Source organism: Lithobates pipiens, unplaced genomic scaffold, assembly GCF_037356315.1.
Source record: "Lithobates pipiens isolate NorthernLeopardFrog02 unplaced genomic scaffold, aLitPip1_a1.2 Scaffold_8, whole genome shotgun sequence".
Taxonomy (NCBI): Eukaryota; Metazoa; Chordata; class Amphibia; order Anura; family Ranidae; genus Lithobates; species Lithobates pipiens.
Window position 1 is genome coordinate 596151703 of NW_027507903.1, and position 13285 is coordinate 596164987.

A 13285-nucleotide genomic window follows, 5' to 3' on the forward strand; every position below is an offset into this window, starting at 1 on the left:
CCCCTGTTCTCCACGAGTTCCATTGACGGTTTCCCCTCAAGCCCAGTGGCCTTCCAAGGGAGAGGGGTCATTGAGGGGGGGGTACTGTCAGGGCTGGCTTAGCCCTTCCTCCTCTGGGCTGGCCACTCAGCTGTCGCCTAATTGCCAGCTCTCTTCCCTTTCCATGGTTACCAGCTGTTCCCGATGATGCTCGTCTGACCTGCCTATTTAAAGCCTTCCTGCTCACTTTTTCATTTGCCTTCGCGTTGGTCACATCACAGGGAACCCTCTCCTGCTGTTTGTTTCAAGACTGGCTTGCTGACATCCCACCTGGCTTCTTATCCTGCTTGCGGTTGCTCTCCTTGGTTCCCTGACTTCCGGCCTGGCTGATTACCCGATCTGGTTAATGAACTTTGGACTGGCTGACTACCCAATCTGGCTATGCTTGACTACGCTTTTTTCTATTTACCTTTTTATTTTTATTAATAAACAAGTGGGATTTGATTGTACTTCTGTCTCAGTCTGTTTCATGGTTTCTGACACCTATATATTGTACACCTATACCAGTTCTTACTTTGTGGACCTAGTAGCTAGTGATTTGCAGACTGTACCTCAGTCCCCACACTGATAAAAGACTGCTGCAGAATAGGGCAGCAGTCAGTAGCAGTGCACCACAACCCTATATATTGTACACCTATACCAGTCCTTACAAGGACCTTTGTGGACCTAGTAGCTAATGATTTTCAGACTGTACCTCAGTCCCTACACTGATAAAAGACTGCTGCAGAAACCAGCAGTAATCTGCAGCACAGCCCTGCACCAGCACCCTATATATTGTACACCTATATCAGTCATTAAAAGGACCTTTGTGGGCCTAGTAGCTAGTGATTTGCAGACTGTTCCTCAGCCCCTATACTGATAAAAGACAGCTGCAGAAACAAGCAGTAATCTGCAGCACAGGAATGCACTAGCACCCTATATATTGTACACCTATACCAGTCCTTAAAAGGACCTTTGTGGACCTAATAATAATAGCTAGCTAGTGATTAAACTGACTGTCCCTGCTGCACAGAGCGTCCTGTCCCTACACTGACAAAAGACAGCTGCAATCACCAGCACAGCAGTGCACTGAACCCTATATACTGTACTACACCTATACCAGTCCTTAAAAGGACTTTGGTGGACCTAATAGCTAGCGATTTGTGTCACTACAGTCTCTTCCTGCTCCATACAGCGTCCTGTCCCTACACTGACATAAGACAGAATGTAAAATGGCCCCCAGATCAGGTCTATTTATAAGGTAGGGGGTATGTGCAATTGTCCATGTGCTGAAATGTCTCAATTGGCTGTCCTGTACCCCATGATGGATGTGTCATCATGGGTCAAAGTTCTTTCACACTGTAAACACATATGTCCACCGGGCAAACAGCGGCAATAGTCCGCCGATTGGGTGAATCGCGAACACGCAAAATTCGCCGCGAACCGACCACCGGGCGAACAGTTCAGCCATCCCTACCTATAATCAATATATGGTCTCAGTTCACCACTCTTCTTCACAAAGAAGAAATCAGCACCAGCAGGAGACGAGGATTCGTGGATGAAACCTTGAGAACATGCGTCTGCAACATACTCCTCCATGGCCTTATCCTGTAAGACTGGCAAAGGGTAAACCCTGTCACGAGCAGGTATGGCACCAGGTTGAAGGTTAATTGTGCAATCATGTGACCGTTGTGGAGGCAAACTACAGGCTTGACCTTTGTCAAAGACATCACTAAAATCGCGGTACTCCTCCGGCAAGGAGGAGAGTGAAGAGGTGCACAGGACCTTGGCTACCTTCTGGAAGCATTTCTTACTGCATTGTGGCGACCAGGAGAGAACCTCAGCATGGAGCCAATCAAAAGAGGGGTCGTGCCTCTGTACCAAGGATAACCAATAACCAGCGGAAACTTAGGTGAGGAAATAACATGGAATTGGGTTATCTCATGGTGAAGAGCTCCTACAGCCATGGACAATGGAACAGTCTTATGAGTCACATGGGCAGGCTGTAGAGTGCTCCCATCAAGAGCCTCAATGGCAAATGGAGTGTCACACAGCTGCAGCGGAATCAAGTGCTTCAATACAAAGGCAGCATCAATGAACAGGCCTGCAGCCCCAGAGTCGATTAGAGCCTGTATTTCGACGGACTCCTCAACCCAGGAAAGGGTAACCGAAACCAGGGGCTTGTCCTTATGGATAACTGGGCTGAAACAATGCCACCTAAGGTCTGTTCCTTGGCAGGACCTCAAGGACTGTGGTTGCCTGGACAGGTAGGACAAGACTTCAAAAAGTGACCTGCCTGGCCACAATAAAGGCATAATCTCTCCCTCCTCCTAAGTGTTCTCTCATCTGCAGAGAGAAGTGTGAAGCCCAAGTGCATGGGCTCATCTTCACAGACCAACTCGGTACCAGGAGGCATGGGAGGTGAGGGTGGCAAGAGTGAGACTGCAAAGTTCGGAGACAAATGTAGAGGAGGCTTCCTCAAGCACTCCTTAAAAGGGAGTCTTTCTCTGAGTCTGGTATCATTGAGAATGGCAAACATGATCAACTTCTCCAGCTCAGTGGGTATATCTCGGGGTGCTATCTCATCCTTGATGGTATCCGAGAAAGCATGAGAAAAAGCAGCCACGAGGGCCTCATTGTTCCAAGCAACCTGCCAGAGTACGGAATTCAATGGCATAATCGTCAACAGTTCTTGTACTCTGTTTGATGGACATGAGGCACTTGGCAGCATAAACAGAGCGTGCGGGAATGTCAAATACTCTTTTAAAAGAAGCCACAAACTCGGGGTAACTCAAGACAACGGGTTTTTGCATCTACCATAGAGGGTTTGCCCAGGCCAAGGCTCCCTCAGAAAGCAAAGATATCACAAAACCTACTTTGCTTCTGTCCATGGAAAAAGCCTGGGGCAGCCTTTAAGGAAGAACCCCACACAAAAAATTCCTGCCCCCCGCCCCCAAATCTATACCAGATTATTATGTGAGCATGTAGCCTGACAGGCCAGGGAAGGGGGGGGAAGCATAAGTATGCCCCCTTAAATTAAATGAGCCCACATGCCCTTAAACCCCCTGTCAAAATACCTTATCCTTTGTTGATTTGGAGGGGGGGGACAAAGGCCTCTTTTCCACAACCCTGGCACAGCGGTTGTGAGGGTCTGCAGTGGCACTTAGTGGCACTGGGACTCCCCAGATAACAGCATTCCTCCAGATTCTAATATGCCACCCAAATAATCCCCCCACCTTCCGACACACACAACTACAGGACCAAAAGAACAAAACTGGTGGAGACCTTTGGGTGCATTAAAATATCCTTTATTTTTGTGTCGAAAAAGTGAAACTGCGAAATGTGAAAAATAAACAGTAAATATATTGTATGACTTGTGCTGGTATTCATCATTGAATTATATAGGCAGCCTTCATTTTTCACAGCCAAACATGGTTATGTCTTCAGAAAGGCTGTAAAAATCATCACAGAGATTCACATATGTACTATTCTGACACTGCCTTTGGTTTGGCCACCATTCAACCCAGGATCTGCTCCCGATGATGTAGGTATACCTAGGAGAATAGATGAGAAATGAACGACAATTCAGTGAAGGCTTTCTGCCAATCGGGTCATAAGATATCTACCTGTTTTGTATTGAAATCAAGTGGACTTACTGATTGTTCATTAAAAGCCTTTGCCTTTAGAGCCCATTCACATCTATGTGTTATGTTTACCACAATGTACAGCAATGTACTGTAGATTACATATATTAATGCAGAACCAGAGGCATAGCAAATCAGTAATGGGGAGGAGAGGGGTAATGGGTAAAAGAGCATCTGCAGGGAGACCAAAAGTATTACTAATCCTTTACCCTACCTTCCTTTTTTGGGCACAGCTTCCAGAATTTAAAGAGGAACTGCAGTCTGCTCACATAATTTGTAATAAAAAACATCTTTGCCATTCTGAAGCTTCCCTCCAACCACTTTGCATATTATTTTATATATATACTGTGATTCTGTACTTGCCAAATATTCTCAGCATCTATAGCTAAGAGGCATGATGGGATGACAGCTCTCTGTACATATTCTATCAGTGTGCAAGTTTTAATAATATTGTCCCTTGTTTCTCTCCCTTTTGTAAATCCTGTCTGTTCTAAATTGATATGCCCTGGTATAATGGATGTTAATCTTTTAGATATTTGAGTTTACTTTTATATCTATATTTGTCAGAGATATTGGCCTATAATTCTTACATAATGTATGGTCTTTCTCTGGTTTTGGTATTAATATGATTTGAGCCTCTGTGCTTTGTGGTACAAAAAATTTGTGTTTTAAATATAGAATTACCGTATATACTCGAGTATAAGCCGAGATTTTCAGCCCCTTTTTTTAGGCTGAAAGTGCCCCCCTCGGCTTATACTCGAGTCACGGAGATCAGGTAGACAGACGGCGGCCATTCCACTATTCAAAAGCCGCGCCTCCCTGTCTGTGATAGGCGGAACACTCAATCTCCCAGCAGTCAGTGTTCCGCCTATCACGGACATCCGCTCATTCTCATACTACGGACGAGGATGAGAGGATGTCCGTTATAGGCGGAACACTGACTGCTGGGAAATTGAGTGTTCCGCCTATCACAGACAGAGAGGCGCAGCTTTTGAACAGTGGAATGGCCGCCGTCTGTCAGACCAGGAGGAGAGGTGCGGCATGGCACACAGAGGCTGCAGATTGGCACAGGTAGGCAGGGATGGACACAGGGATGGACGGGACACAGCGATGGACGGGACACAGCGATGGACGGGACACAGCGATGGACGGGACACAGCGATGGACACAGCGATGGACGGGACACAGCGATGGACACAGGGATGTCTCACCCTCGGCTTATACACGAGTCAATACGTTTTCCCAGTTTTTTTGTGGTAAATTAGGGGCCTCGGCTTATATTCGGATCGACCTATACTCGAGTATATACGGTATATGTTTTTTTAAGAATAAGTATAATTACATTTTGAAATGCCTTATAGAATCTAGCAGTGTACCTATCTGGACCTGGGCTTTCCCCAGGGCCGGTTCCGAAATAGCTTGTTGGATCTCTTCAGTTGAGATCTCTTCTTCCAGATCTTCTACTATTTCATTAGGGAAAATAGGTATGGCAGTTTCCTTTATATATTTTCGAATCTCTTCTACCTTCTCTGTTTTTTCCTTATAGTCTTGTTGTTCTTCTATATTATATAGTTTAGAATAATAAGTGTGAAAAGTTTTTGATATTTCTACCGGATCATAGGTCATATCCCCATTTGATTTTAAAATTTTTGTTATAAAAGTCATGGATTGCTGTATTTTTAGAGATCTAGCTAATACTTTCCCAGCTTTATTTCCGTATTGATACCACTCACTGTACTCTATTTTTATCTCTTATCCAAAGGGACTCTTTGTCAAGCACCGATTGTAGCTCAATTCGCTTATCCTTTAACATTATTCTATCAGCTGAGTCCAAGCTCTGCTTATGTTTCTTTTCTAAATTCTCAATTTCTAACAGGAGTTGAGATTTCCTTGGTTCTTTTTCCTTTTTTACTCTTGATCCGTGCTTGACAAATATTCCCCGCAATACACATTTTAGCATTTCCCATTGAATAGGGGGCGAGGTCTTACCTTTCTTATGAATTGTTAGGAACTCTTGTATTGCTTGTTGAATATCCACTTCACATTTTTTATCTTTAATTAACCACTTCAATACCGGGCACTTAAACACCTTCCTGCCCAGACCAATTTTGAGCTTTCAGCGCTGTCAAATTTTGAACAACAATTGCGCGGTCATGCTACACTGTACCCAAATGAAATTTTTATAATTTTTTTCCCACAAATAGAGCTTTCTTTTGGTGGTATTTGATCACCTCTACGGTTTTTATTTTTTGCGCTACAAATAAAAAAGTACCGAAAATTTTGAAAAAAAATATGTTTTTTGTTTCATTTTTAAAACTTTGTAAATAAGTATGTTTTCTCCTTCACTGATGGGCACTGATGGGGCTACACTGATGGGCACTGATAAGGCAGCACTGATGGGCACCAATGAGGTGTCACTGATGAGGTGGCATTGATGGACACTGATATGTGGCACTGATAGGTGGCACTGATGGGCACTGATGGGCGACACGGATGGGAACTGATAGGTGGCAGAAAATTGGCACTGATAGCTGGCACGGATTGGCATGCATGGGCGGCACAGATGGACATGGATGGGCGGCACAGATGGGCATGGATAGGTGGCACAGATGGACATGGATAGGTGGCACAGATGGGCATGGGTTGGCACTGATAGGTGGCACAGATGGGCACTAATAGGCGGCAAAGGTGGGCACTGATAGGCAGCACAGGTGGGCACTGATAGGCAGCACAGGTGGGCACTGATAGGCAGCACAGGTGGGCACTGATAGGCAGCACAGGTGGGCACTGATAGGCAGCACAGGTGGGCACTGATAGGCAGCACAGGTGGGCACTCATAGTCGGCATTGTATTATGTTATACTGTACTAATGGATGCCAATCAGTGCCAAACAATAATGCATGCCAATCAGTGATGCCCATTGTGGGCACTGATTGGCATCCATTGTGGAAATGACTGGCATCCCTGGTGGTCTAGGGAGGATTACCTTTTGCTGGGCATCCCTGGTGGTCTGGTGGCGTCCCTGGTGGTCCAGTGTGGGCATCCTCGGGGGGGCTGTGCTGATAATCGATCAGCACAGACCCCCCTGTCAGAGGAGCAGCCGATCAACTCTCCTCTACTCGCGTCTGACAGACGCGAGTGAGGAAAAGCCGATCACCCGCTTTTCCTATTTACACTGCGATCAGCCGTGATTGGACACGGCTGATCACGTGGTAAAGAGTCTCCGTCAGAGACTCTTTACCAAGATCGTAGTTGCCGGGTGTCAGACTGACACCACGCAACAACGATCGCCGCGATGCATGCCCCCGGGGGCGCGCAGCGGCTCATAATCCTGATCACATCATATGACGTCCGATCAGGATTATGCAACCACTTTGCCACCGTCAATTGCCTATAGGGCGGGGGGCAAGTGGTTAAATTATCATTCAGCCTCCATACTCCCCTCATTTTTTTGTATTCAATTATCTTAAGTTCCAAAAATATCAGAGCATGATCTGACCACAAGAATTCCCCTATCTCTGTTGTAGGGGTCATCATCAGATCGGATTGATTCACAAAAAAATAATCTAATCTGTGATATGAATTATGAATATTCGAATAATATGTGCAATTATTTTCCGTCTGGTGTTGAGCCCTCCATATATCAGTCAATTGGTACTTTCCCAATAAATATTTAAATTCCTTTAATTTATTATTTTTCCTATGAATTTGAGTATTAGTAGTATCCAATTTTGCATCCATTATAAAAATTTAGGTCTCCCCCATAATTATTGTTCCTTCCACTTTCTCCATTGCATCCGACAGGGCTTTTATTCCAGTCTCAATTAGCTGTAACATACTGAAGCAGAGCATGATCCCCTCCATTCGGAGACTGGGCTTCAGGGCAGTATTCCAACATAAGGACCCCAAACACACCTCCAAGACAACCACTGCCTTGCTAAAGAAGCTGAACGTAAAGTTGATGGAGTGGCCAAGCATGTCTCCAGACCTAAACCCTATTGAGCATCTGTGGGACATCCTCAAACAGAAGGTGGAGGAGCACAAGGTCTTTAACATCCACCAGCTCCGTGATGTCATCATGGAGGAGTGGAAGAGAACTCCAGTGGCAACCTGTGAACTTCATGCCTAAGGGGGTTAAGGCAGTACTGGAAAATAATGGTGATCACACAAAACATTGACACTTTGGGCCTAATTTGGACATTTTCACTTAGGGGTGTACTCACTTTTGCTAAGTTTATCTTGGTCTCATCAAACCACAGGACATGGTTCCAGTAATCCATGTACTTAGTCTGCTTGTCTTCAGAAAACTGTTAGCGGGCTTTCTTGTGGATCACCTTAGAAGAGGCTTCCTTGACAGCCATGCAGACCAATTTTATGCAGTGTGTGGCGTATGGTCTGAGCACTGACAGGCTGACCCCCACCCCTTCAACCTCTGTAGCAATGCTGCTGGCAGCACTCATACGTCTATTTCCCAAAGACAACCTCTGGATATGACGCTAAAAACGTGCACTCAACTTCTTTGGTCGACCATGGTGAGGCCTGTTCTGAGTGGAACCTGTCCTATTAAATCGCTGTATGGTCTTGGCCACCATCTTCTTATAGCCTAGGCCATCTTTATGTAGAGCAGCAATTTTTTCAGATCCTCAGAGAGTTCTTTTTCATGAGGTGCCATGTTGAACTTCCAGTGACCAGTATGAAAGTGTGAAAGCTATAACACCAAATTTAACAAACCTGCTCCCCATTCACACCTGAGACCTTGTAACACAAACTAGTCACATGACACCGGGGAGGGAAAATGGCTAATTGGGCCCAATTTGAACATTTTCACTTAGGGGTGTACTCACTTTTGTTGCCAGCGATTTAGACATTGTTGGCTGTGTGTTGAGTTTTTTTTGAGGGGATAGCAAATTTACACTGTGATACAAGCTGAACACTCACTACTTTACATTGTAGCAAAGTGTAATTTCTACAGTGTTGTCACATGAAAAGATATAATAAAAATTTTTCAAAACTGTAAGGGGGGTACTCACTTTTGTGAGATACTGTATATATATATATATATATATATATATATATATATATATATATATATATATATATATATATATATATATATATATATATATATATATATATATATATATATATATATATTTATTTATTTTTTATAACAAACAAATGTCATACTTGCCTACTCTGTGTAATAGTTTTGCACAGAGCAGCCCAGATTCTCCTCTTCTGACACTCCTGGCTCCTCCACCCCCTGCCGAGTGCCCCCCAAGCCTCTTGCTATGGGGGCATTCGTGCATGCTCCTTTCATAGACACAGACCATAAACTCAGAGAGCGTGGCTCAGCCCTGCCCCACCCTGCTCCCTCTTCATTGGCTGTGATTGACAGCAGTGTCTGAACCAATGAGGAGGGAGAGAGATAAGAGAGCTACTTCTCTCGTGCACAGCGCTGGATTGAGATTAGGCTCAGGTTAGTATAAGGGGGGACTGGGTGGGGGGAGCTGCACAGAGAAGGTTTTTTTTTCATCTTAATGCAGAGAATAAATTAAGTTAGAAATCCCTTATTTAGTATAAATGTTTTTCAATCTATGAGACCACTAGTTAAAATTCCTAAGGCTTTGCCAAAACTTACATATTTGCTGCTGTTTGCCATACATCATTAAAACTGCCAAATATTATGTAATCCTGTCCTTTCTTAAACTTCAAGGCCTCCCGACATTTAACATGACTGATGAAGGTCCGTTTCTGGCCCTGAGCATGATCATCGGTTCCTATAATTTCCAGGGAAGATAATGGTTAGATGTTAGCAATCAAAAAACACGGGAGGGACACTTTTTTGTAGCAAAACTTTCATTTTACTTTTGGGTGCTAAAACCAGGGCTTTTTTTTTTTGAGAGAATAGGTTCAGGAACTCTCCCTTTTGGAGTTAACCCTCGTCTCCACCACTATCTACCTCTGATCACCATTCCTTAGTTCCACACCTAACCCACCCCCCAGTACTGCCCTTTTAGGGAATGCAGAACTAAGTAACATTTGTGATACTAAGGAATTTGTTAATGATAACAAGAAAGGCAGCAAAATAGATCCCCTAAAACCAACAACAGACCCCCAAGCAACAATAGATCCCCCGGCAACAATGGCCCACCCTCAACAACCCCCCCCCCCCCCAGAAACAACAGACCTCTGGCAACAACAATAGATCTACCCACAGACAGCATTGATAGACCCTCCAGCAGCTAGCTACAATAGAATGCTCCCTCAACAGTAGATCCCTCTAGGCAACAACCGCCCCCCCAGCAACATAAGACCCCCCCCCCCATAAACAACAGCAAAAATATGACCAAGAAAAATCTCCCAGACCGGCCAATACTGCTATCTCAGTGGGTAATGCTTTTTTGGCTCAGAGGCAAAAACAAAAAAAGGTACCATAGGTAGAACCTGATGTAAATTTTATTAAAAACACACAGACACTGTAAGCGTATAAAATAAAATAAAAGATTGCAAAATAGATAAAAAAGTTACGGCCAGCTGGCTACAATACACATGCCCGTGCTAAACAGCGAGACTTTGCATGCAGTGACGTCAGCACGTCACTCCCACTAGCGCGTTTCGTCACAAGTTTGAAGTAATCATAGGGCACGGCACTTACCGCATTATATACAATAACCAAGCCTCGTTCTGAATCGTAAGTGGCTGATGATACAAGGCGCCATATTGGGTAAGGGACAAACTCCGCCTGTCGTCAGAAAGTGCTAATCCCCATCCATTAGAGGCAAAACAAAATAATTAATATGGAGAAATATTAAAAGAAAAATGGCACTGCTTATTGTGGGATATATAGAATGCCTGTGAAGGGACGCATGTTTCCTGTGCTTAGAACTGTCCCTGCACAAAGTGTCATTTCGCAAGGAAAAAAAGTCTTTTAAAATCACTTTGAATTGTCGGCTCCCGTAATACAGAGAACACTCAATGAGCATTCTCTGTATTATGGAGCCGACAATTCATTCATTGATAAAAAAAAAAAAAAAAAGCATGGGGTTCCCCTAAATTGAATTACCAGGCCCTTCAGGTCTGGTATGGATATTAAGGGGAACCCCGCGTCAAATTAAAAAAAAAATTGACGTGAGGGCCCCCCCTAAAAATCCATACCAGACCCTTTATCAGAGCACGCAACCTGGCAGACCGCAGGAAAAGAGGGGGGGCGGGAGAGCGCCCCCCCCCTGAACCGTACCAAGCCACATGCCCTCAACATTGGGAGGATGCTTTGGGGGTCTGTGACCCCTCAAAGCACCATGTCCCCATGTTGATAGGGACAAGGGCCTCATCCCCACAACCCTGGCCGCTGGTTGTGGGGGTCTGCGGGTGGGGGGCTTATCAGAATCTGGAAGCCCCCATTAACAAGGGGACCCCCAGATGCCGCCCCCCCCCTGTTTGAAAAGGTAAGGGGGTACAAAAGTACCCCTACCATTTCACAAAGAAAGTGTAAAAAATGGTTAAATAAGACAAACACACTTTTGAAAAATTCCTTTAACGCCCCCACCCGTGTACGGCTCAACGAACATATTAACAACATTAGAAGGGAGTTTACCAAACATTCGGTATCAAAACATTATTTGACAGCCCATAATAGAGATCCTTCTAATACCCTTCAAATACCATCTTTCTTGGAATAGACAAGTACAGCCCCCTTTGGAGGGGGAGTTGTCTTGTTAGGACTATTTCCAAGCTTGAGATGGTATGGGTACATAGGCTTAAGACATATACCCCATACGGTTTAAATATTGACGTAGATATTAATGCATTTATAGATAATGCATGAACTACCTATGCTTGAGATTTGTTGTCTATATTGATGTGGTGATGTGAACTCGATCTGAATCTTGAGGAGCAGGATTTTCTAATATTTAGATTCCAACAATTTTTTGACTAAATTCGTTCCCGTAGAATGGGGTTGAGTGTCGGTGGTGTCCTTTCGGATTGGATAATTACTGCTAATATATTTTTTAATATTTTTTCGGTAATTTAAGTATTCCACTGGCCCATCACCCATAATTGATTTGATTAATAAATGATCATCTCAAATTAGTTGGAGTATGATCCAAGAGATTAGTGTCGGTCATAATTAGTATATCTTTCTTGTTTAGGTGTGTGCCCCTTATAGTAATTCTATGGGGTGCTGTGCTCTTTTTAACCCCAAGTACCTTTTAGTGTAGTTTTTTTTGATGATTACGTTTTTTTAGTATACCTATTATTGGATGTCACTTTGGGGTGTTTTGTTGCACCCCTTAGTTTATCTAATTCTGAGGATATATAGGAGTATAAATTAAAAATTGTTTTGGGTATCTTGTACGATTTTGTGATAGCCAATCTCATTTAGTCTATGGGTTAGAATCCATTTTGGACGATTTCGTGAGAGCCGATATCGGTTAGTCTATGGGTTGGAATCCACGAGATGTTTTTGATAGCCGACGTCGGTCCGTCTATAGATTGGAATTTATATTGTGATCCTTGGCCGTTACAGACTTTGGTCAATTTACACAACTAGTTGTTTTAGCTTATGAAGTATATGTAAGGGCCAATTTAATTGTTAGAGAGCCTGTGTCAGTTAGCTACTGTATCTTTAAATCCCTGTTTGTGCTACATGTATACATGCAGTATAGTCAGTGTCTGTGCTGAGCATAGATTCATTCCAACATCAGCATTGGGCTTGAAGGATGAGGACTGGATGCCCTTAGATGGACGGACAGTTATATGTTTTTGAAATATATCCCGCAATAAGCAGTGGCATTTGTCTTTTAATATTTTAATATTTCTCCAAATTAATTATTTTGTTTTGCCTCTAATGGATGGGGATTAGCACTTTCTGGCAGCAGGCAGAGTTTGTTCCTTACCCAATATGGCGCCTTGTATCATCAGCCACAATTCAGAATGAGGCTTGGTTATTGTATATAATGCGGTACGTCAGTACTCCACCTGTGCCCCATGACTACATCAAACTTGTGATGAAACGCGTCGGGGGAGTGGCGTGTTGACGTCACTGCACGCAACGACCCATTGTTTAGCACAGGCGTGTATATTGCAGCCAGCCGACTGCAACTTTTTATCTATTTTGCAATCTTTTATACGTTTACAGCGTCTATGTGTTTTTAATAAAATTTACATTGGGTTCTACCTATGGTTCCTTTTTTTGTTTTTGCCTCTGAGCCAAAATAACAATACCCACTGAGATAGCAGTATTGGTCGGTCTGGGAGATTTTTGTCCTGATCAGCACAGCCAACAGAGCTTCCATAGATGGGAAGATTGGATCGGTTCTGGACAGTCTAGAGCAGGGATCCTCAAACTACGGCCCTCCAGCTGTTGTGAAACTACACATCCCATGAGGCATTGCAAAACTCTGACATTCACAGACATGACTAGGCATGATGGGAATTGTAGTTCCTGAACAACTGGAGGGCCATAGTTTGAAGACCCATGATCTAGAGGAAAAGGCCCTGGCTGGGCAATAACTACAGGCACATATCATCTGGAAGTCGGTAAGCGCAAAATTCAGATGGTGGTGGGAGTCACTGAACATAAGTCACCTTCACTTCCACGGACTCCATTGTAATTTGAA

At 43.9% G+C, this 13285-nt stretch overlaps 1 protein-coding gene across 1 annotated transcript in view; it reads right to left on the reverse strand.

Annotated features, from left to right (window-relative positions):
* Window positions 1-3310: 3310 nt before the first annotated feature.
* Window positions 3311-13285, reverse strand: part of LOC143962295 (complement C3-like) — a 324990-nt gene continuing 315015 nt past the window's right edge. The window contains exons 37-38 of the mRNA XM_077471597.1: window positions 9304-9442; window positions 3311-3572 (exon numbers count right to left, since the gene is read on the reverse strand). Of these exons, the coding sequence (XP_077327723.1) occupies window positions 3431-3572; window positions 9304-9442 (281 nt within the window). The 3' untranslated portion in view covers window positions 3311-3430. The remainder of the gene's footprint in view (window positions 3573-9303; window positions 9443-13285) is intronic.